This window comes from Microcaecilia unicolor, chromosome 1, assembly GCF_901765095.1.
Source record: "Microcaecilia unicolor chromosome 1, aMicUni1.1, whole genome shotgun sequence".
Lineage (NCBI taxonomy): Eukaryota > Metazoa > Chordata > Amphibia > Gymnophiona > Siphonopidae > Microcaecilia > Microcaecilia unicolor.
In genome coordinates this window covers 502,335,824-502,360,059 of record NC_044031.1, presented here as the reverse complement: position 1 = coordinate 502,360,059, position 24,236 = coordinate 502,335,824, and the positions used below count along the sequence as shown (strand labels likewise).

General features: G+C 43.2%; 1 protein-coding gene across 1 annotated transcript in view; it reads right to left on the bottom strand.

Moving 5' to 3' along the window:
• Positions 1–4,852: 4,852 nt before the first annotated feature.
• CLVS1 (clavesin 1) overlaps positions 4,853–24,236 on the bottom strand; it is a 152,234-nt gene continuing 132,850 nt past the window's right edge. The window contains 1 exon segment of the mRNA XM_030214853.1: positions 4,853–4,940. Coding sequence (XP_030070713.1) covers positions 4,853–4,940 — 88 coding nt within the window.

Here is a 24,236-nt window from a genome sequence, read left to right as displayed (position 1 = left end):
CAGCCCTTCCCTCCTGTCCAGCGATCTCTTCTTTCTCCCCCCTGCCCTCCCCTCCCTCTGAGTTCCAAGGCCCCCCTCCCTCCATCCTAATTTCAAAAGCCTTCTTCTTACCTCGTCAGGGACGGGGTTACGGTGACAGCAGCACGCAGTGAAAAGCATGCAGGCTCTCGCTTCAGCCTTCCCTTGTCTGTCTCTGAGCTCTCGTCCCGCCCTTGTGGAAACAGGAAATGAGGGCGGGACCAGAGCTCAGAGACAGACAAGGGAAGGCTGAAGCGCGAGCCTGCACGCTTTTCACTGCGTGCTGTTGTCGCCGTAACCCTGTCACCAATGAGGTAAGAAAAAGGCTTTTGAAATTAGGACGGAGGGAGGGAGGGACGGACGGATGGAGTGTCACGTCTGTGCTCACCTCGCCCTTTGGTGGCCAGAACCGGTGGCTTCTGTAGACCGTCACCCGTTCCAGATTTCAGCCCAGTCCGGTCCGGATCTTCTGGGCTGCCAGACTTGCTTGCTTGGATTGAACCTACACAGCACCCGTAGTTTCCTGGTGATGGTTGCAGCTGAGCTCCAGGTGCTGCTGGGCTTATTAGCCATTCTGAAACCTTGCTGCTTTGACTTTGCATTGCGTCTAAGGCCCTGGTATGATGGTGCTTGTTGCACTTCTGCTAGTCCAGTGTTTGCCTGAGATTCTTGCCTGTTTCTAGTTAGTCTGTGTTTAGTTTAGGTTTTGCTTGCTTTCCTTGCCTGGTTTCTTGTTTGTAATTCTGTGTTTAGTTTCTGTTTGTCTGTGTTGTGGCTTTGGGGCTGCTTGCAGCTCTTAGTTCTGTGTCTTGTAAGTCAGTGTTTGTTCCCTGTTTAGTGGCTGTTCTGCAGCTTTCTGTTCTGCCCTTTAGCTTTCCCTTCCTTGCCCAGTCTCCTGCCTTGCTTCCCATGTTCCTCCCTTTCCCCTCTGACCCTCAGTCCCTGTGCTGCCTTGCTGTTATCCAGTCCTGCCCTGTCCAGCAAGTCCTGCCGGCCACCTGAAGCCCAGAGCTCAACTCTTGGTGAAAAGTGGCCAAGTGCAGGTGAAGCCTAACTGTTTGCCCGAGATTTGCCCTGTCTCTAGCGTGGGGTGGTTTTGCTGCCACTGCCGCTCCTCGGCAGTGGCCCAAGGGCTCACAACCTAGTTTCCAGCCTTGAGAGTGTGACATGGAGGGTGGGCCCTGGAACTCGGAGAGAGAGAGGGAGGGAGGATGTCAGGATGGGCGGGCCCTGGAACTTGAAACCTCGGAGGGAGGGAGGAGCGAGATAGCGAGCACCCATGGAGACCGCGCCGTGCCGGGCCCCCCTGTAGGCCCGGGCCCGTGGAATTTTGTCCCCCCGTCCCCCCCCTCTTGGCGGCCCTGGTAGGAAGAAGGTGAGGAAAGGACCTAGCCCAGGGGGCTAGGGCCAGCGAACAAACCCTTGTTGAGATCTCAGGTTGCGGGCGGCCGGTTGGATTAACTCCACTAGGAAGGAAGACCGAAGGCAGGAACAGACTCGGCTGTAGCAGTATCAGGAGTCAGAATCAGACTTGGCTGAAGCAGTATCAAAAGTCAGGAACAGACTTGGTTGTAGCAGTATCAGAAGTCAGGAAAAAACTTGGCTGTAGCAGGCAAGGTACGAGAGCTTCATCCAACAAAAGAAAACGCCAGGGTAATCGGAACGCAAATGTTGCCGAAGCCCTGAGTGCCTCAGAATGCCAGAAGTTAAAGGGCCACTGGCATGGCACACCGCTGGAGGCATCAGAAGCAGCGAATGCAATGTGCTGACATCAGTGCACTCAAAGACAAAACTCTTCCACTCCTGCACCACAGGGATAGCACCAACAACGCGCTGATGTCAGTGCACTCAAAGGCAAACTCTCCTGCTCTTGACCTGCACTGCGGGCACCACAGAATCTCTGCCCCCACTGGAACCCTGGCCAAGGTGCCCCCTGCTAGTGCCATGAGGTGAGGAACATGACAGAACCAATGTGGCTGCTAACAGTCTACAGAGCACCCGCAACAGAACATCATCTGTGCAAGAACTGCTGAATCTGGTGACTGAGGTAACCCTGAGCTACCCTAGGTTATGGGAGACTTTAACTTACACATTGAAACTCCAGACACCACTACCGCTACCTTCCTTGATACATTGTTAGCTCTAGGATTCATTCAGGTGATCAAATCTCCAACCTATGAAAAGGGCCATATGCTAGACTTGGTGTTCTGCTGTCACAATGTCCAGAAATGGAGTGAGCCTTTGTGCCGATCCAAAGACCAGCAGGACTTGGAAGTGGAACAAGAGCAGGACTCAGTAGATGGCAGAGACAGACAACTAATCAGCAGAGGTCAGGTCCAGACACAGAGTCAGGGCAGGCAGCAATCCAGCAAAAGTTAGGTCTAAGCAGAGAGTCAGGGCAGGCAGCAATCCAGCAAGGTCAGGTCTAGGAAGAGAGTCAAAACCAGGTAAAACAGGAGTAATCACAGCAGGAACGCACCAGAAACCAGGAAGAAGAAGTAGCTGAGGCAAAGAGAATAGGGAAACTCCTAGTTTTAAAATGAAGGCATCTGATGTCAGAGTAGGCACATCCAAAGTGTAGGCGCGCCCAAAGTGTAGGCACATCCAAAGTGTAGGCACGTCAACCCGGAACTGAAGAGAGAAGTGTCTGCTAGCCTCTTCCTTCACGTCTGATGTTCCAGGTACATTATTCAAAGTCCACTGCACTGACCACTAGGCTACTCCTTACACTTGCTTCCTGCCATAATACCTAAAGCTGTCATAGAGCCTTCTTGGGGGGGGGGGGGGTGATGGGGGTCAGTAACCACTGGGAGATAAAGGAGGGGGCATGCCTGGCTTCAACTCTCCAGTATTTAACTGCTCAATCAGGGAACGTTTTTGTACCTGGGCATGATTTGAAACAAGTCTACGTAAAAAAGTCCTTTTTTTGCCTTGGTTGTTTCTTCCAGTTCCATTATTGCTGAAAGATGTCCTAATTTTTGGTACGCCCTAGTCCGCCCAAATCACACCTCGAACAGACCCCCTTGCTATTTGGATGAAGTGCAATGGTTTTCAGCAGATGGACTTTTTTTTTTTACCATTTTGAGATGTCCATCTGCTTCAAAATGAGCGCTATAGGTTCTATGGATAGTGACTGAGTATTGCTGCTATCTGGACAATGGCAGTCTGTCAGCACCACTGATATACATATTAAAATGTCAAGCCAGCATTTAAATAAGTAAGCTAACCGCCAACACTGACCCCCCTCCCCCCCCCCGCCCCAAGCTCCTGGTCTTACAACATATTATTCAGCCACCTGGCTTCATCCCAATATGACTGAGACTCTGATTACTCAGCAGCCATAGCTTTTGCCTTGTTAGCTTTGCATGATCCAATCTGATACCAAAATAAATATCTAAAGGTAGCCAACTGAATCTAATAAAAAAAAATGAAATTTCATCTCTTTATCATATTTTCTCTGTAAGGGTTTTCCAACAAGATCTATTTGAAAACAAAATCTCATCTCTAAAAATATTCCTAAGGCTGTTGTACTGTGCTTGCCTGTCATATGTCATCTGTTATTGTATTATTTCACATGGAAGAGTCCTTTGTTCTAGCAAATTCCTCCATCTGACTGGAGTTGTAAAGCTCTGCATGATTGTTTAGCTGGTTCAAGAAAACACTTCTTGGCACAATTGACTTTTATAGAATTGGGTTTATTGTTGGCATTATTTTCATCCATTTCCATTTGGGCTAACTTGGGATATCATTTGTTTTCCAAGGAAAGCAAATACAGAAACAACAAAACTGGTGAATCTTTGGCATTTCAATATTAAACATACAGAATGTTTATTTCCCCCCCCCCCCCCCCCTCCTTTTCAGTTTCCTGTTACTCTTTTGCCTTTTTTTCTGGTTTACCAATTCACAGCTCTGACTGCGCCCCTTGGTTATAAAATTTAGTGAACACATTTTCTATGGAAACAGAGGGTGGTAGAATACATTTCTATGCACAGAGAGCTCATTTGCTCTGTAATATTTATGAAGCAGTCTGTGAGGATTAATTTACCTGTGTACTGTATGCTGCCAGTGGCATTCCGCCCACAGATTCAGACAACTGACTTCCTACTGTAAAACATGGAAATGCATTTTAACAAGGACAAAATTCCCATTTGACACTGTGTCTATCCACTGATCCAACTGACAAGTAACAGTGGCTAAAAAAAAACAAAAAAAAGTGTTCAGGATATTGAAATATTGTGAAACCTGCCAACAACTGTAAGACAATGTTGCTTCAACAACTTTATGCTGGTGATTTGTTCCAAATTCAACAAGTATTGAGGTCATTGCAGACACTGCTGCTGTCACAGGACTGCAGTCTTGGCACTGTACTCTGTTAAACCTGATTATGGAACCACATGGATGAATTTCATTATGTGCAAAATGCACTTAAGCAGAAATTTTGTTTTTTGGCAAAATGGGGTCAGCAGCCCCAATACAATAACTCACCAATAACTTTTATTTTATGTGCACAAAAATACATCAATAATAATACATCGTGTTCTAGTTCTTTAATGCCATATACCTGAAGAAGTAAAACAAAAGACAGACATTCTTATTTTAGTAAGACATTCTGGTTGTCTTTAAGGAAACTACGTTCTGCAACTGCTTGAACGATATCTGAGAAGTTTTGTTCGGCTTCGAGTGCACAGACAAATCATGATGGTAATCATTCCAAGTCAGAGAATGGAAAACCTTTTGCAAGCGGAATGTGGCATGTGTTGGTCAAGCGCGTGCTGTGCAAGTTACTGCACTGCCGTAGTTTGGCAATATGCAATGCCGTTTGGTGATGTTGAATTCAGTCCAGAGCCAACAGCGGTTGAGTGTTGTCATTCTCTCCACGTTCTTCGTGTTTTAGGGTCCCTGGCTCCACTACTGACTGTGACCTGAAAGTAGAAAAAGGGAGGCAGATAATGACTAAGAAAAAAAAACACTCATAAATTGGAAGCCAAATGACATTTTTTGGACCAACTCAACAGACAAACAAAACACAGAGAACAAGTCACCACAACAGGATGCCAGGCAAAAAAAAAAAAAAAAAAACACAGCGAAGGCGGCAAAAATAAGAGATAATAGGTGCCAAGCAATCCTTTATTACACTTCTAGAAGACTTGACAAGGGCCATGTTTTGGCTGTGACACCTGCATCAGAAGTCTCGAAGATCTACGCTCAAACTCTGAAACTGCACCCTCAGAGTCTTCTAGAAGTATAAAAAAGGATTGTTGGCACCTATTATCTCTTGTTTTTCCCTTCTCTGCTGTGTGTTTTCAAGAACTCATCAGATACATAAATTTTCATGATGTGCACCTAGAGGGTAATTCTATAAAGTACACATTAAGAAGGTAGTTATCAAGCTGTGTTAGGGTCCTAAGCAGCATTTTATGCCTCTTGATGTGTATTAAAAGGATTAATGCTGGTTATGGTGTCCTAACCCACTGTTAGGTCACCCCACATTACACAGTGCTGAGATGCAAAACATGCAAATGCATGTAAAGCAGTACATAAAATGGCTTGTGGTATACATCACAAGCCACATTATAGCTGGGGTTATTCTAGCACCCGGAAACATCATGCCACCAACCTGTGGCCTGATGATCCAAGCTGCATTTTAAAAGGACCAGAACCTTTCAGCAATGTTTCTGTATACATGACCCCTAACAGTAATAACTGAGAGACCTCTTCAATTAGTGTTCATTATTTCACCTACTTATCAACTTTCTATTTCCTACTTTTATTTCCTTTATCCTCCTATTTCCTTCCTCTGTCTCATTCCTTTCCTAGTCTCCTATTCCTTTTATTTTCATCCACTTTCTCATCCCCCATTTCTAATAATTCCCTCCCCATCTCATTTACCTTCCTCTGCCTCTCATCTCCCTCACCAGCCCTAGTTCTTTCCCTGTCACTCTCCCCTCTCCAATTCACTTATTGTGTCTTCCTATCCATGCTCCCAGCCTCCCTTTTATTTATTTCAAAGACTTTGTCACCATCTCCATAGCTGTCTGTCCCTTTCAACTGCCTTCCAACCCTTCCAGATCCTTCAAACTATCTGCCCTATCATAAGAACAAAAGCATTGCCATACTGGGACAGACAGAAGGTCCATCAAGCCTAGTATCCTGTTTCCAACAGTGGCCAATCCAGGTCACAAGTACCTGGCAAGATCTCAGATCAAAAAATGTATTTATTTGGAATTTGCTCACAACATTTTCAGTAGTAGCTCAAGGTGAGTTACATTCAGGTACACTGGGTATTTCTCTGCCCCTGGAGGGCTCACAATCTAATTTTGTACCTGAGGCAACGGAGGGTTAAGTGACTTGCCCAAGATCACAAGGAGCAGCAGTGGGATTTGAACTGGCCATATCTGGATTGTTCTAACCACTAGACTACTCCTGTGTGTATATAATGCCCCTTGCTAGAATATTCTCTGACACAGACTAGAAAGTACTTAAGTACATAAGTAATGCCACACTGGGAAAAGACCAAGGGTCCATTGAGGCCAGCATCCTGTCCACGACAGCAGCCAATCCAGGCCAAGGGCACCTGGCAAGCTTCCCAAACGTACCAACATTCTATACATGTTATTCCTGGAATTGTGGATTTTTCCCAAGTACATTTAGTAGCGGTTTATGGACTTGCCCTTTAGGAAACCGTCTAACCCCTTTTTAAACTCTGCCAAGCTAACCGCCTTCACCACGTTCTCCGGCAACGAATTCCAGAGTTTAATTACACGTTGGGTGAAGAAAACTTTTCTCTGATTTGTTTTAAATTTACTACACTGTAGTTTCATCACATGCCCCCTAGTCCTAGTATTTTTGGAAAGCGTGAACAGACGCTTCACATCCACCTGTTCCACTCTACTCATTATTTTATATTCCTCTATCATGTCTCCCCTCAGCCGTCTCTTCTCCAAGCTGAAAAGCCCTAACCTCCTTAGTCTTTCTTCATAGGGAAGTCGTCCCAGCCCCGCTATCATTTTAGTCGCCCTTCGCTGCACCTTTTCCAATTCCACTATATCTTTCTTGAGATGCGGCGACCAGAATTGAACACAATACTCAAGGTGTGGTTGCACCATGGAGCGATATAATGGCATTATAATATCCTCACACCTGTTTTCATCTGCCATCTAGCCGCCCAGTCTCCCAGTCTCGTAAGGTCCTTCTGTAATTTTTCACAATCCTGTCATGAGTTAACGACTTTGAATAACTTTGTGTCATCAGCAAATTTAATTACCTCGCTAGTTACTCCCATCTCTAAATCATTTATAAATATATTAAAAAGCAGCGGTCCTAGCACTGACCCCTGAGGAACCCCACTAACTACCTTTCTCCATTGTGAATACTGCCTATTTAACCCCACTCTCTGTTTCCTATCCTTCAACCAGTTTTTAATCCACAATAGGACTTTTCCTCCTATCCCATGACCCTCCAATTTCCTCTGTAGCCTTTCATGGGGTACCTTGTCAAACCTTTGAAAATCCAGATATACAATATCAACCGGCTCCCCTTTGTCCACATGTTTGTTTACTCCTTCAAAGAATTGAAGTAAATTGGTCAGGCAAGATTTCCCCACACAAAAGCCGTGCTGACTCGGTCTCAGTAATCCGTGTCCTTGGATGTGCTCTGTAATTTTGTTTTTAATAATAGCCTCTACCATTTTCCCCGGCACCAACGTCAGACTCACCGGTCTATAATTTCCCTGATCTCCCCTGGAACCTTTTTTTTTAAAATGGGCGTTACATTGGCTCATTCTCTAAGATCCCACTCCTTAGCAAAGATCAAGTGATTTTACAAGACATGGTCAAGCAAAAGGTAAAAAAAAAAAAAAAGAAGAGGGGAATGAAAACAGGTGCATCCAGCTAAACAGTTTGTTAAGTAAAAATTCCTCTGCCTCTTGTATCCTTTAGGCTCTGGTTCTCATATTGTTGGGTTTTTTGTTTATTTCTGTTATTGATTTTATATTGCTTATCCTAGAAATAAACAGTGGATTTTCCCAAGTCCATCTTAATATTGGCTTAGGGAATTTTATTTTAGGAAATTAGCCAAACTCAAGAAAAATGTCAGAAAGTATTTTTTCACAGAGAGAGAGTAGTGGATGCTTGGAATGCCCTCCCGCGGGAGGTGGTGGAAACGAAAATGGTAACGGAATTCAAACATGCGTGGAATAAACATAAAGGAATCCTGCTCAGAAGGAATGGATCCTAAAGAGCTTAGACGAGATTGGGTGGCAAAGCCGGTGGCGGGAGACGGAGATGGTGCTGGGCAGACTTATACGGTCTGTGCCAGAGCTGGTGGTGGGAGGCGGGACTGGTGGTTTGGAGGCGGGGATAGTGCTGGGCAGACTTATACGGTCTGTGCCCTGAAAAGGATAGGTACAAATCAAGGTAAGGTATACACAAAAAGTAGCACATGTGAGTTTATCTTGTTGGGCAGACTGGATGGACCGTGCAGGTCTTTTTCTGCCGTCATCTACTATGTTACTATGTAAATTCTGCTAAGCTACTTTTGCCACATTCTCTCTCTCTTTTTTTTTTTTAATTTCAATAAACTTTTATGGAGTGGAGGAGTGGCCTAGTGGTTATAGGGTGGTGGACTTTGGTTCTGGGGAACTGAGTTCAATTCCCACTTCAGGCACAGGCAGTTCCTTGTGACTCTGGGCAAGTCACTTAACCCTCCATTGTCCCAGGTACAAATAAGTACCTGTAAGCCGCATTGAGCCTGCCATGAGTGGGAAAGTGCGGGGTACAAATGTAACAAAAAAAAAAAAAATTTAACAGATACAATAATGAACAATAGAACTGTGAAATTGTTAGTCCTGCACAAAAAAGAACAGGCAAGTAATAAGGGGAGTACAGATAGTAAAGTTGCTGTGGTAATAAAAATATAACTATTTGCCATAAGCAAAGAAATATAGAGTAATTTTCAGATGAGAAGAAAAATAACATCACATGGTTGTACACTAAATATAAAACCATCTAATAGCCCTGGATTGAAAGATATATTAGTATGAGCCAAAATAATTCAATATATATGATAGAAAGATGGGAATGGGACTAGATATTAGTCAAAGGAGAAAGATAAAAGGGAACAAAAATTTAGGAATAAGCATGGTTTTGAGCATATAAAGAGGTAAGGGGCCAAGGGGCTCTTTTACTAAGCCGTGTAGGCGCCTATGCGCGCTCGTGCATCAATTTTGAGTTACTGCCCGGCTACCGTGTGGCCCTTGTGGTAATTTCATTTTTGATGCACGTCCACTACGCATGCCAGAAAATATTCTTATTTTCTGGTGTGCAGGCGGTAATTGGCATTTTACGCACGCAGACCATTACCACCTGGTTACTGCATGAGACCTTACCGCTAGGTCAATGGCTGGCGGTAAGGTCTCAGCCCCAAAATGGACACATGGCAATTTTCATTTTGCCGCACGTTCATTTTCAGCAAAAAATTTTAAAAAGGCATTTTTTTTACAGGTGCACTGAAAAATGATTCTGCACGCACCCAAAACACGCATCTATACTACCGCAGGCCATTTTTCAGTGCGCCTTTGCAAAAGGGCCCCTAAATCTTTTCAATACGTATTAGTCTATTAGGGGGTCTTTTACAAAGGCACGCTAGCGTTTTTAGCACACGCTAAATGCTAGAGACACCCATAGGAATATAAGGGCATCTCTAGAATTTAGTGCATGCATATTTAACGCACTCACTAAAAACATTAGCATGCCTTTATAAAAAGACCCGAGTATTCAGCAGCGTTATAGATCATTAGAATGGTCATTTACCAATATGTAGAGTTTAAGAAATTCACTGATTTCCAGTTGTGGAGAACCATCTGTATTAAAATAGCAATCAGAATGTCAAGCAGCTTTTTTTGCCATTTATCTAAAGGATCAGTGACTGCGAATGAGCAAAAATTATATTATTTGTTAAAGAAGAGGAAATTGGTAAAATATCTTTGATAATATTCCGTATAGATATCCAAAATTGTTGAGAACAGGTACATGAAAAAATCATGAGGCTCTTTTACTAAAGGGTTGGCATGTGGCAACAGTCTTGCTGTACGCCAATCTGGAACTAACGCTGCTTAGTAAAAGGGCCCCCGTATGCATTAAATCACCAAGTTGAAGATTACAGTGCAAGCATAAGTTAGTATCTCACAGTTTTGCATGTTGGAGTCTACTAGGAGTTCAGTGAAAGTCCGCCAATACTGAGATCCCACGACAGATACACAGATACAGACTAACAGTGGGAAATAGACCAATCAATCCAGGAACAGACGAGGAAACTAGAGTAACTGGAACAAGGTTTATTGAATGAAGACTCGACACAGTACTGTGTTTCAGCCACAAGCCTGATTCAGGAGTCTAAACGTACATTAATAAAATAAAACAAAGTCAATAACAATCGTAATTCAACAAAAATAAAAACATAAACATGAATAAGTTAGAAATATATATATTTAGAACATAAAAAGGGAAAAATTATGATGTAACATTGTAAAATTGAACCTAGGCGAACAAATATTAATTGGAAATATACACAAAAATATAAAAGACTGACTTTGGCAGAAATTGCTATCTTTGGAATAATCATCATCAAAAATCTGTCTCACAAGAAAACGTTGGTCTATGAGAGAAAAAATATATCAGCACTCCTGAAGCAAGTCTGTGGCCAAAATACAGTACTGTGTCGAGTCTTCATTCGAAAAACTTTGTTCAAGTTATTCAAGTTTCCTCATCTGTTCCTGGATTGATTGGTCTATTTCCCACTGTTAATCTATATCGGAGTCTACTAGAAGACCATATGGCATTATAGTTGAAGAAATACATAGATTCTATTCTATTCCAATCTATTCTATCATGGTTTTATACACCGCTCATTTTCCAAATAGGATTCATGGCGGTTTACAAAAGAAAAGAATTTTCCACACAAGGAAATGTACAAGATTATCTATTATAACCTATCTAAAACATCCAAGTCTCAACTTATTTGTCAAATAAAAAAAGTTTTTAAAAGCTTCCTAAAAAGTGCATAAGACGGCAAATCCTTCGAGGAGTGGCCTAGTGGTTAGGGTGGTGGACTTTGGTCCTGAGGAACTGAGTTCAGTTTTCACTTCAGGCACAGGCTGCTCCTTGTGACTCTGGGCAAGTCACTTAACCCTCCATTGCCCCATGTAAGCCGCATTGAGCCTGCCATGAGTGGGAAAGCGCAGGGTACAAATCTAACAAAAAAAAGAAGGACTTAGGTAAGTTATTCCAAAGTCAGGCTCTCTGAAAAGGAAAAGAACCCTCCAAAATTGATCTTAGCCAAATATCTTTTTTGCTGGATAATGTAAATTTAATGTTAGGTAAAAGCACAAACTTCTACCTGAAGAAGGGATCTCAAGTAATTTTACAAGTCCACCTGAATTCAGAGAAAAAATTGATTTAAAAACCAGGCAAACAATTTTCAATCTTAGTCACTGATGCACTGTTAACCAATGAAAATTGAGAGAGGCTAGTGGAGGCTGTGGGGCAGATTGTAAAACAAAAGGAGGAAGCCCATTCCTCACCAGTACCAGTCCAGTCTGTATTTAAACACCATATCTGTTTGGTGGAAGCAGATAAAGAAAAGGATTTAGACCTCAAGTTTTTATAAAACAGAGAGGTGGTATGTCCTTGAATTAAAGCTATATCACACAATGTGAACATTTTCATATTTCCTGATGTGGTGTGGTCCACTCAGTCCAGATGCAAGCAATTCCTTTTCCTTCGACAAGTGATTGATATCGGTGCTAGGTTTCAGTTGAGATATCCACGTAAATAAGTTATTTACATTGATAATCATCAATATATATTTTATGTTTTTTTTGTCAATTGTAGTTTCTCTTGGAAGGAAAAGGTTCTGCTACAAATAGAAACTGATTCACCTCAATAAGTCTGAGTCGTAATGTATTGTTATTTAGCTTGCTGTTATTTTAATAATATTGTTTCCTTTTGAATTCCCTATTTCCTCAGGGATACGGATTTTTGCCTCTTTCCATTTGTGGACTATATAGGGTTAATTTGATTTAGTTTTGTTGCCTAGATATGACTGTTTTTCCTGTATTTTATTTCTATATTAATCCTTTATTCTTATTCAGTTTACTTTGAAAGTAAATTTAAATGCAAAAGGGAGGGTGGGTCAACTTCCCTATGAGGAAAGGCTGAAGCGGCTAGGGCTCTTCAACTTAGAGGAAAGACGGCTGAGGGGAGATATGATAGAGGTCTATAAAATAATGAGTGGAGTGGAACGGGCAGACATGAATTGCTTGTTTACTCTTTCCAAAACTAGTAGGACTAGGGGGCACACAATGAAGCTATAAAGTAGTAAATTTAAAACATAACCGGGGAAAATATTTATTCACTCAACATGTAATTAAACTCTGGAAATCATTGCCAGAGAATGTGGTAAAAGCAGTTAGCTTAGCAGGGTTTTAAAAAGGTTTGGATAACTTCCTAAAAGAAAAGTCCAAAGCCGTTATTAAGGTGGACTTGGGGAAAATCCAATTGGGACTTCAATTCTCGGCGGCCATTTTGAATCTCGCCGAGACCGTCAGGCAGCAATGCATACAGGAGGATGGAGAGCAGTGCGCTGGGCAGGAAAGAGGGAGCTCTTTCCTGCCCCGACGTCACTAGACCACCAGGGAAGATCGCGTGAGTAGGGAGAAGTGGTGACAGGGCCGGGGGGAGGGCGATCCCGAACTCGGAGGGAGGGATTCGGACAAGACGCACTGGAGCACCTAGGTTTTAGAGGAGGGAAAAAGCAAATTTTTTTTTTCCTATTTCCCTCCTCTAAAACCTAGGTGCGTCTTATGGTCCGGTGCGTCTTATGGTCCGAAAAATACGGTAATTAATTGTTTGAGATATGGTTGTTTTTTGTGAAGGTTTGTTTGAATAGGAATGATTTCAGGATTTTGTGGAATCTAGTATATTCCTGTATATTTCTTATTTACGGTGGTAAGGAGTTCCACCATTTGGTTCCTAGGTAAGTGAAGTCTGCAGAGTAGACAGTTTTGTAGATCACTTTTTTGCAATTTGGGAGGGTAGTCTGAGATAATTTCTTGCCTCATATTTAGTGTTTCTTTGAGGTAAGTTTATTAATGGTACCATATAATCTGGAGCTGTGCCATTTAGTATTTGAAAGATAAAGGTACATAATTTGAAGGTGATTCTCGCTTTGATGGGAAGCCAGTGTAATTTGATTAATAAAGGGGAGGCACTTTCAAAATGAGAGATTTTATATATGAACCTGGCTGCAGTGTTTTGAGCTGTTTTGAGTTTTTTCAACAGGTACTCCTTACAGCCAGCATATATGGCATTACAATAATCGAATTGGGATAATTTTAATGATTGTACTAATAGTCTGAATGTTTCTGATGAGAAATAGGGTCTGATCCTTTTTAGTTTCCAAAGAGACCTAAAAGATTTTGTGATTACTGAGGAGACTTGAGTATCAAATGTTAAATGTTTGTCTATAATTATACCTAGAATTTTCAGATTATTGTCAATGGGGAATGAAGTGTTGTCAATTGTGAAACTGTTGTAGTTGTTTTAGTCAAATAGGTTGGTAATGACCATGAATTTAGTTTTTTCTTTATTTAGCTTTAGTTTGAATTCTGAGGCCCAGGTTTCCATCAGATTTAAGCCAAGTTTTGCCTTTTGTAAGATGTCTTTAATGTTATTTTGGAAGGTTATATATATGGTAACATCGTCAGCATATATGAATGTTTTGAATCCTGCTGTTTCTAGTCTGTTGCCTAGTGGTGACATCATTACATTAAACAGAATGGGCGATAATGGAGAACCCTGCCAGTCTGGTGACCAAGGAGAGGATAAGGTTGCTTTCATTTTCACTTTATAAGATCTTGATTTCAGCAATCCTTGAAAACATTTGTGGACTGTGTCACATATACCAAAGTTGTGTAGTATGTTTAGTAGGATATTATGATCTACTACATCGAATGTGCTAGATATATTGAACTGCATTATTAAGATCTTAGACCCTATGCTAATTTCTTTTCTGAGATTTGATACTAGGGTAGTAAGGACAGTCTCGGTGCTATAGCATGGTCTGAAACCTGATTGCGATTTGTGTAGTAGGGAGAAATGTGAAAGGTAGTTCATAGTTTGTGCTGCTACCAGGGGCGTAGCTACGGGTGGGCCTGGGTGGGCCCAGGCCCACCCAATCTCAGGTCAGGCCCACCCAATTTGTCCTGCTCTTCCAATCCGGTGCAGCCGCTCAGGGCCTCGTTCTCTCAGGGGCCCCGCGCTGCCTGGCTCAGCTGCATAGGAATGGGGCAGATCGAGCACCGGATCTGATCCCTTGCCTCCGTGTAAGTCCGGTGTCCCCCCCTCAAAAAAAAAATACCTGCCACGTGGGAGTTCCCGGCTGCCGGCTCGTGCTTTCCTTCCCCTCCATTGCTTCCCTGCCTTTGGCTTGACGTCACCGCAACGTCACTGGAATGCCAACATTGATTGGTGGGGTCACTACACAAGGCGGCAGGAAGGCTAGAATAGAGAAACGCCGCCGAGGAGGAGAGCAGGACAGGTCTGACAGTCTCTTTGACGGTCACAGAAGGCAGAAAAAAGTAGTTTTTTCAGAAGAGAGCCGGAACTGAACCGGCAGATTCTTTGCTGTGCCGGCAGCGGGAACAGGCTGTCTGGTCCGTACCGATCTGGTCCTTCCCTCTGCAACGTTCCTACTTCCTCCTGCACTTAAACAAAGTTGCATAAAGGCGGGACGCTACAGAAGAAAGGACTGGTTGGGGGGGAGGAGAGGCGCTGCGCTGGATCCATAACTGGAGAGGACAGGAAACAGAGGTGCAATGAGGGAACACAGAGCTGCTGGGCTATAAGGGGGAAGGGAAGATACCAGACCATAGGGGTGGAAGGGAGGGTGGACAAGTAAATGCATCATAAGGGAGAAGGGTGGGAATTGGAGAAAGGGATTTGATGGACCCCAATTTGGGGTAGATGGGAAGGGAGAGAGGGGAGAGGGAATTGTTGGATCATGGGGTGGAGGGGATAGGGAGAGCTGGGCCATAATGGTGAAAGGGAAGGAGAGGCAAAAAGGAAATGCAGCTGGACTAGGGGTGGGCAGGGGAGAGAGAAGAATCGCTGGACATGGATGGGAGGGGAGGGCAATGGAGAAAGGAGAATTGTTGTACATGGAGGGGGGGAAGGGAAGAAATGCTGCACATGGATGGAGGGAAAAGAGGAGAAATGCTGGGCATGGATGGAGAGGGAGGAAAGGCAGAGGAAGCAGATGCACATGGATGGAGGGGTAGGGAGAGATAAGAATGGAAGTGGAGTTAAAGGAGCAGATAGAGAGCAGCAGAATTAGAGACTGGGACCAACATGATCAGAAAAATAAAGTCACAAGACAACAAAGGTAGAAAAAAATCATTTTATTTTCATTTTAGTGTTTGGAATATGTCCAATTTGAGAATTTACATCTGCTGTCTTATTTTGCAATGTATAGCAATGTTCTGTTTTTCTGGTATTGTGCTGCAAAAATATACCTTTTTTCCCCTAGGCAGTTTAGAGTCCATCCCCATCCATAAAGCCACCAACAATAAATTTTAATGTTGGTGGGTTTCTGGGTGGGAGTGCACTCAGTGCCCAGGTTAAAATAAAAAAAAAAAAAAATCTGCATATCTTTTTATGTTGGTGGGTTTTTGGATGGGGATGGTCTCTTCTGTGCCCAAGATAACATAAAAAAGCTTTATATTTAATGTGGGCAGGTTTCTGGGTGGGGGTGGGCTCTGCAGTGGTGTGCTTCAGGTTGGGGGGAGATGCCAGACTATGGAGGGAGGAGTAGGGGTAGAGTGGGGCTGATTAGTAGGATGGATGTAGGGAAGGGCTGATGCAGGGTTATGGGGATGGATGGGGTGGTAGGGAAGGGTAAGGCTGATGTCAGGCTATAGGGATGGATGAGGGGAGTAGGGAAGGGAAGGGTGGGGCTGATGTCAGGCTACAGTGATGGATGGAGTGGGGGATAGTAAGGGAAGGGTAGGACTGATGTCAGGCTACAGGGAGGGATGGGTGGTAGGGCAGGGCTGATGCTGGGCTACTGAACAATTTCGAATTTTTGGTCCTTTTTTTCTGTAATTGACGAAGATTGGTCTGTGTTCTGCATGTGACCAAAGTGAGAGATTCTTCTGGTATGTGGTTTGTGTGGGGATCTATATCAGTCTGACTTTTCCAATGGGACCTGTATTGCTGTTGTGTATATTCACTGTTGTCTTTTTAAAGGTATTGTTAATGGTATTTGTGTGTTCAGAATTGGTGGTGTTAAGGTTTGCTTCATAGGCTGTTAGTATATATGTGGTTTATGTTGATACTGGACAGCTGTTGGGCAGACTGTTTATTAGAAATCCTTCAAGTGCACTCTAAGGCATTATTTAGGAGTATTCTAAGAAACGCTACTCATACCTATATACATAGTGCCCACCCATATTAGCTCTGGGCCCACCCAAAATGTCAGGTCTGGCTACGCCACTGGCTGCTACTATTCCTTCCATCACCTTTATCATCAAAGGAATGGAGGCTACTGGTCTGTTATGGTGATTGAATTGTTTTTTGGTATTGGTGTTAGGATAATAGAACCTTTATTATCAGGGAAAGTGCCGTGGAATAGTAGGAAGGAGATATGCTGCTGAAGCAGATTGATGACTATATTAGGAGCTTCTTTCAAAAGGTAACTAGGACAAGGATCTAGTATGCATGGTGAGTTTGAATATTTTAGGAGGTAATGTTTTGCTCTGTCATGGGTTGGTAGTTGGAAGGAAGACCAGATTCTGTTGCTGGCTATTCCTACATGTGTGTCTGACTGTTTTTCGTAAATATCTTGATGGTTGACTTTTAATTTGAGGACTCCTTCTCTGATTTTAACTCATTTTTGTTCAAAAAAAGTAGCCATTTGCTTTGCTGTTGGTGGAGACTGTGGCCGTGGTTATTTCTTTTGTAGATAATAGGCTTTTTATCAGATTGAAAAGTTTATTGGTAGTAAGGAAATTACCACCGATTATTTTGTTATAGTATTGAACTTTTACAATTTTGATCTTATTTTTATGTTTTGATGGCAATTTTCCAAGTTCATTTGTTTTTGTTTGATTTGTCTTTAGCCCATTTTCTTTCCAGTTTTCTACATTTTCTTTTCAAAAGAAGGATTGATTGATTAAACCAAGGTGAAATTTTCTGGGTTGGTTTGGATGTAGATTTGAGGGGAGCTATCCAGCTTATTTTCTTTTTTATTATTATTATTTATTTATAATTTCAAACATTAATACAAGATAACCTTGCACAAGTAATATAGAGATAATATGACTTAATGAAAAAGAAGAATATCTAATTTAAAGAAAAATATACCCCTATTCTTAGACCACAAAATGAAAAGGAAGGGGGAGTCAATTAACGTTGAGGAGAACATTCAGCTTATTTGTTCACAATTGAAATTAGGACCTGGACCAAACCACGGGTAATTTAAAACTACAACTCTACCCTAAACCCGAAAAGTCATTTGGCAATTTTCTTTAAGTCAACAAAGCTTTTCAATTGTTCCGGTTCATAAAAAATATATTTATTGTCCAAATATACTTTATCCGGCATTTACATGGGTAAGCCAGCAAAACACTGGCTCCCAATGCCTTAACTTCTCTCAGTAAAAGAAACTTTCTCTGTTTTTCCTGGGTTGACCTCATAACATCTGGATAAATCCAAACTCGAGCCCCTAGAAATACTTTTTGAGCATTTTTAAAATACAATTTCATAACTGCTCAAAGACAAAAGAAACCAGCAAAGTGGAGCGAGTGTGGATTTCAGTTAATGATTTCTCTAGGAATACTGTCAAATCTTGCAATCCAGGAACTTGTAGATCATGATCTTCTGAACAGTTCCAAAGCACTCAGTTCTACCATTTTTGGAAAATTTAGTACTCTCAAATTGAGCCACCTGTTGTAGTTTTCAATCTGGTCAATTTTGTTATGTAGAATAATCTTATCTTTAATCAGGCACTCAGTAGTATTCTTTAAAGAAGTAATTTCTTGTTGAAAGAAAGCATTTTGACTACTAGTATCTTGCTTTATTTTCTCAATTGAGTCATTCAAAAGATCTACCTTAGTCACCAAGGAAGCTGTATCAGAAGCAGCTTTAGTAGTTGTTTTATGCAAACTTTGTAGCATTGTCCATATGCTTTCCAGGGCTACTTCCGCGTGAGCTACCAGCTCATGGTGGTTATCCTTTTCAGGCTTTCCGGGTGACGCACCAACCGCTGAAACTTCTTCGGCGCCATGTTCAGACTCTTCCGAAAGTTCTGCCTCACCTCGGAAGCTCGCTGGACAGGCAGAGGGATAGAAGTAGAAGAGGATCCACCAGAGTGAACACTAAAGGTGCGGAGGGAGAGGTAGGAAGAGAACCAGGAAAGGACAGAGCCCTGGAATCCAAGTGAGGACAGGGTATCGAGAAGTATGCTGTGATCGACAGTGTCAAAAGCAGCGGAAAGATCAAGAAGAATGAGGATGGAATATTGACCTCTGGATTTAGCCAGTAATAGGTCATTGGAGACTTTAGTAAGCACAGTTTCGGTTGAGTGGAGAGGGCGAAAACCAGATTGTAGTGGGTCAAGAATAGCATGTGAGGAGAGAAAATCAAGGCAGCGGCGGTGAACAGCACGCTCAAGTAATTTGGAGAGAAAAGGAAGGAGGGAGATGGGTCGGTAATTAGAGGGACAAGTAGGGTCGAGTGAAGGCTTCTTAAGGAGAGGTGTGACCACAGCATGTTTAAAGGCAGCAGGGACAGTCGCAGTGGAAAGTGAGAGGTTGAGAATATGACAGATAAAAGGAATAAGAGCAGGAGAGATGGCATTAAGAAGGTGGGTGGGAATGGGATCAGAGGAACAGGTGGTACATTTTGAGAAAGAAAGGAGAAGTGTAGTTTCCTCAATAGTAACTTCAGGAAAGGAGGAAAGGGAATGAGGGGAAGGAGAGAGAGGGGAACGGACTAGTGGAGGGAGAGGTGGTGAGGTAGAGAAAGCAAGGTTTATCTTTTGAACCTTGTTGTGAAAGAATTCAGCAAGGGTCTGAGGAGATAATGAAGGGGGAGTTGTGGGAGGGGGCACCTTGAGGAGAGAGTTCAATGTGGTGAAGAGAAGTCGAGGATTAGAGCCAAGAGAGTTGGTAAGTTGGATATAATAATCCTGTTTGGCACATAAAAGAGCAGATTGGAAGGAGGTCAGCATGAACTTAAAGTGTAAGAAATCAGCAAGGGTCCGAGATTTCTGCCAGAGGCGTTCGGCGGAGCGGGTACAGGAACGTAGGTAGCGGATATTAGAAGTCAGCCAAGGTTGGGGTTTTGTACGCCTTACAGGGCGGGTCATCAAAGGTGCAAGAGTGTCTAAGGCAGAGGATAGAGTATTGTTGTAAGAAGAAACAGCCTCGTTGACAGACATGGATGGTGCCACAGTAGAGAGGAGGTTTGAAACATGGGAGGATAGAGATGAAGGGTCAATATCGTGAAGATTCCTAGATAAATTAGATAAGATAGGACGGGACTGGGAGGGAGGAGATTTAAGTGTGAAAGTTATAAGATGGTGATCAGAGGAGGGAAGATCAGAGGCAAGGAAATTAGAAGGTGAACAGTTTGAGGAGAAGATGAGATCAAGACAGTGACCATTTTGATGAGTGGGGGAGGTGCAGCATAGCTGGAGATTAAAGGAGGATGTTAAAGCGAGTAACTTGGAAATATAAGAGTTGGAAGGATCATTAGCAGGAATATTAAAGTCACCAAGGATGAGAGAGGGGGAGGAAGGATCATGGAAGAAGGCAAGCCAGGCGTCAAAGTCACTGAGAAAGGATGAAAGGGACTTATCAGGGGGATGATAAATGACCGCTATTCAAAGAGGCAGAGAAGAGAAAAGGCGGATAGAGTGGACTTCAAAGGAGGAAAAACAGTGAGATTGAGGTGGAAGAAGGGGTTGAAATCTGGAGGAGGGAGAGAGAAGTAGTCCAACACCGCCCCCAAGGCCAGCAGGGCGAGGAGTATGTGAAAATAGATAACCGCCATGGCACAGGGCTGCAACTGAAGCAGAGTCATCAGGGCAGAGCCAGGTTTCTGTTAGGGCGAGCAGATGGAGGTGACGCTTTTGATTCGTAACCACTTGTAACCACTCGCCTCCACCTACCCTCCTCTCTTCCTTCCCGTTCACATTAATTGATTTGATTTGCTTACTTTATTTATTTTTTGTCTATTAGATTGTAAGCTCTTTGAGCAGGGACTGTCTTTCTTCTATGTTTGTGCAGCGCTGCGTATGCCTTGTAGCGCTATAGAAATGCTAAATAGTAGTAGTAGTAGTAGTAGTAGTAGTGTATGCGGCATAGCTTACAAATAGAGATATTTTTTAAAAGTAAAAGTCCAAGGAGCCTCGATGAACGCTATCGAGCAGTGTCCGCCATCTTAGAAATGCCCCCTTAGCCTATCCAGCTTATTTTTGAAGGAGAAGGGCGCCCATCTTCCGACACAAATCGGGAGATGGGCGTCCTTCTGCTAAGGGCGTCCAAATCAGCATAATCGAAAGCCAATTTTGGCTGTCCTCAGCTGCTTACCGTCGTAGGGACGGCCAAAGTTCTAGGGGGCGTGTCGGTAGTGTACCGAAGGCGGGACGGGGCGTGGTTAACAGAAGGGCGACTGTACCTGCTGCCTTTAAACATGCTGTGTTCTCCTTAAGAAGCCTTCACTTGACCCTACTTGTCCCTCTAATTACCGACCCATCTCCCTCCTTCCTTTTCTCTCCAAATTACTTGAGCGTGCTGTTCACCGCCGCTACCTTGATTTTCTCTCCTCACATGCTATTCTTGACCCATTACAATCTGGTTTTCGCCCTCTCCACTCAACCGAAACTGCGCTTACTAAAGTCTCCAATGACCTATTACTGGCTAAATCCAGAGGTCAATATTCCATCCTCATTCTTCTTGATCTTTCTGCTGCTTTTGACACTGTCGATCACAGCATACTTCTCGATACCCTGTCCTCACTTGGATTCCAGGGCTCTGTCCTTTCCTGGTTCTCTTCCTACCTCTCCCTCCGCACCTTTAGTGTTCACTCTGGTGGATCCTCTTCTACTTCTATCCCTCTGCCTGTCGGCGTACCTCAGGGTTCTGTTCTTGGTCCCCTCCTCTTTTCTATCTACACTTCCTCCCTTGGTTCATTAATCTCATCCCATGGCTTTTCCTACCATCTCTATGCTGATGACTCCCAAATCTACCTTTCTACCCCTGATATCTCACCTTGCATCCAAACCAAAGTTTCAGCGTGCTTGTCTGACATTGCTGCCTGGATGTCTCAACGCCACCTGAAATTAAATATGACCAAAACCGAGCTTCTCATTTTCCCCCCCAAACCCACCTCCCCGCTCCCCCCATTTTCTATTTCTGTTGATGGCTCTCTCATTCTCCCTGTCTCCTCAGCTCGAAACCTTGGGGTCATCTTTGACTCTTCTCTCTCCTTCTCTGCTCATATCCAGCAGACCGCCAAGACTTGTCGTTTCTTTCTTTACAACATCCGTAAAATCCGCCCCTTTCTTTCCGAGCACTCTACCAAAACCCTCATCCACACCCTTGTCACCTCTCGTTTAGACTACTGCAATCTGCTTCTTGCTGGCCTCCCACTTAGTCACCTCTCCCCTCTCCAGTCGGTTCAAAACTCTGCTGCCCGTCTCATCTTCCGCCAGGGTCGCTTTACTCATACTACCCCTCTCCTCAAGACCCTTCACTGGCTCCCTATCCGTTTTCGCATCCTGTTCAAACTTCTTCTACTAACCTATAAATGTATTCACTCTGCTGCTCCCCAGTATCTCTCCACACTCGTCCTTCCCTACACCCCTTCCCATGCACTCCGCTCCATGGATAAATCCTTCTTATCTGTTCCCTTCTCCACTACTGCCAACTCCAGACTTCGTGCCTTCTGTCTCGCTGTACCCTACGCCTGGAATAAACTTCCTGAGCCCCTACGTCTTGCCCCATCCTTGGCCACCTTTAAATCTAGACTGAAAGCCCACCTCTTTAACATTGCTTTTGACTCGTAACCACTTGTAACCACTCGCCTCCACCTACCCTCCTCTCTTCCTTCCCGTTCACATTAATTGATTTGATTTGCTTATTTTATTTATTTTTTGTCTATTAGATTGTAAGCTCCTTGAGCAGGGACTGTCTTTCTTCTATGTTTGTGCAGCGCTGCGTATGCCTTGTAGCACTATAGAAATGCTAAATAGTAGTAGTAGTAGTAGTAATGGAAAAAAGGAGGGCGTCCCTGATGAGCATTTGGCAGACTTTACTTGGCCCCTTTTTGTTCACGACCAAGCCTCGAAAAGGTGCCTGAACTGACCAGATGACCACCGGAGGGAATCGGGGATCACCTCCCCTTACTCCCCCAGTGGTCACCAACCCCCTCCCATGCAAAAAAAACTAATTAAAAAACATTTTTTCCAGCCTCTATGCCAGCCTCAAATGTCATACCCAGCTCCATCACAGCAGTATGCAGGTCCCTGGAGCAATTTTTAGTGGATACTGCAGTGCACTTCAGGCAGGCGGACCCAGGCCCACCCCCCCCTACCTGTTACACTTGTGGTGGTAAATGGGAGCCCTCCAATACCCACCCGAAACCCACTGTACCCACATCTAGGTGCCCCCCGTTATCCTTTAAGGGGTATGGTAGTGTTGTACAGTTGTGGGTAGTGGGTTTTGGGGGGCTCAGCACCCAAAGTAAGGGAGCTATGCACCTGGGATCAATTTGTGAAGTCCACTGCAGTGCCCCCTAGGGTGCCCGGTTGGTGTCCTTGCATGTGAGAGGGGACCAGTGCACTATGAATGCTGGCTCCTCCCACGACCAAATGGCTTGGATTTGGCCACTTTTTTAGATAGCCGTCCTCGGTTTCCATTATTCGCGAAAACCGAGGTCGGCCATCTCTAAGGTCGGCCATCTCAAATTTCGGTCGACCTAAATGTTGAGATTTGGCCGACCCTGACCATATTATCAAAACGAAAGATGGAAGCCCATTTTGTTTCGATAATACGAGATGCCCCACCCCTTCGCCAGGGGCGCCCCTAAAGATGGGCGCCCAGTTCGATTATGCCCCTTCACGTTATTTAAGACATTTTCGCATAGGTCATACCATTTAATCATGAAGTTGTTATTGTCTGCTGGAGGAAGAGCAGGATTATTCATGATGTTAGACCAGAATGTTGTGGTATTTATTTTTCCTCTAGATTTGTGAGGAATTGTAGTACTTTTATTTTTCATTGATTTTGTATTTTCCCTCCAATAGAGAGAAAACTCGAGTTTACTGTGATCTGACCAGGGAATTTGAGTCCAAGTATGGTTACTTAGATGAAAGTTGTTGTTGTTTGCAAATTTATAGGCTAATAGATCAAGTAAGTGACCTTTATTGTGAAAGGTATTGCTAAATGGTTGTGTGAGTTGCCAGTAGTTTAAAAAGTCAAGTAAATTTTTTGTATTACTGTCATTCTGATTATCTAGATGTAAATTGATGTCCCCTATTAGTAGGACATTATCAAATTGAGTGCATATGTTATATACAAATTCAGTGACGGTGTTTTCTGTTGCTTGCCATCTCCCAGGTGGGCGGTAAAAAAGGATGATGCAGATAGGATCAGCTGGAGTGTCATTGTTGATTTTGCAAGCAATTGTTTCGAGAGTAGAGGAGATAATATGAGATATCAGTTCTACTTTGAAAAAGGATTTATATATTATGGCAATGCCTCCTCCTTTTTTTCCCTTTTCTAGCTTGGTGAAGAATTTTGTAACTTGGGGGACATAGTGCATTTAATATTGGATCATCTTGCGCATGTAACCAGGTTTCAGTAATCAATAGGAGGTCTAATTGTACTTCTTCTAGCCATTCTCTGCTTATCTGTGTTTTGTTTATTATAGATCTGGCATTAACATATCCAATTGGGACTGGTGTAAATAAGAGTGAATTATAAGTGTTGCATTTAACATTTATGAGATGCTTTCTTGTTGAGAAAGGGTTATGTTTTGTTTTTGAGTAGAGTGTCCATGAGTTATTTGATTGATGTTGTGTGTATGATTTAGTTTATTACAATAATTGAATTTGTCATATTGTGTGTTGTGGTTTCCTGCTTTAACTTTAAACCTTTT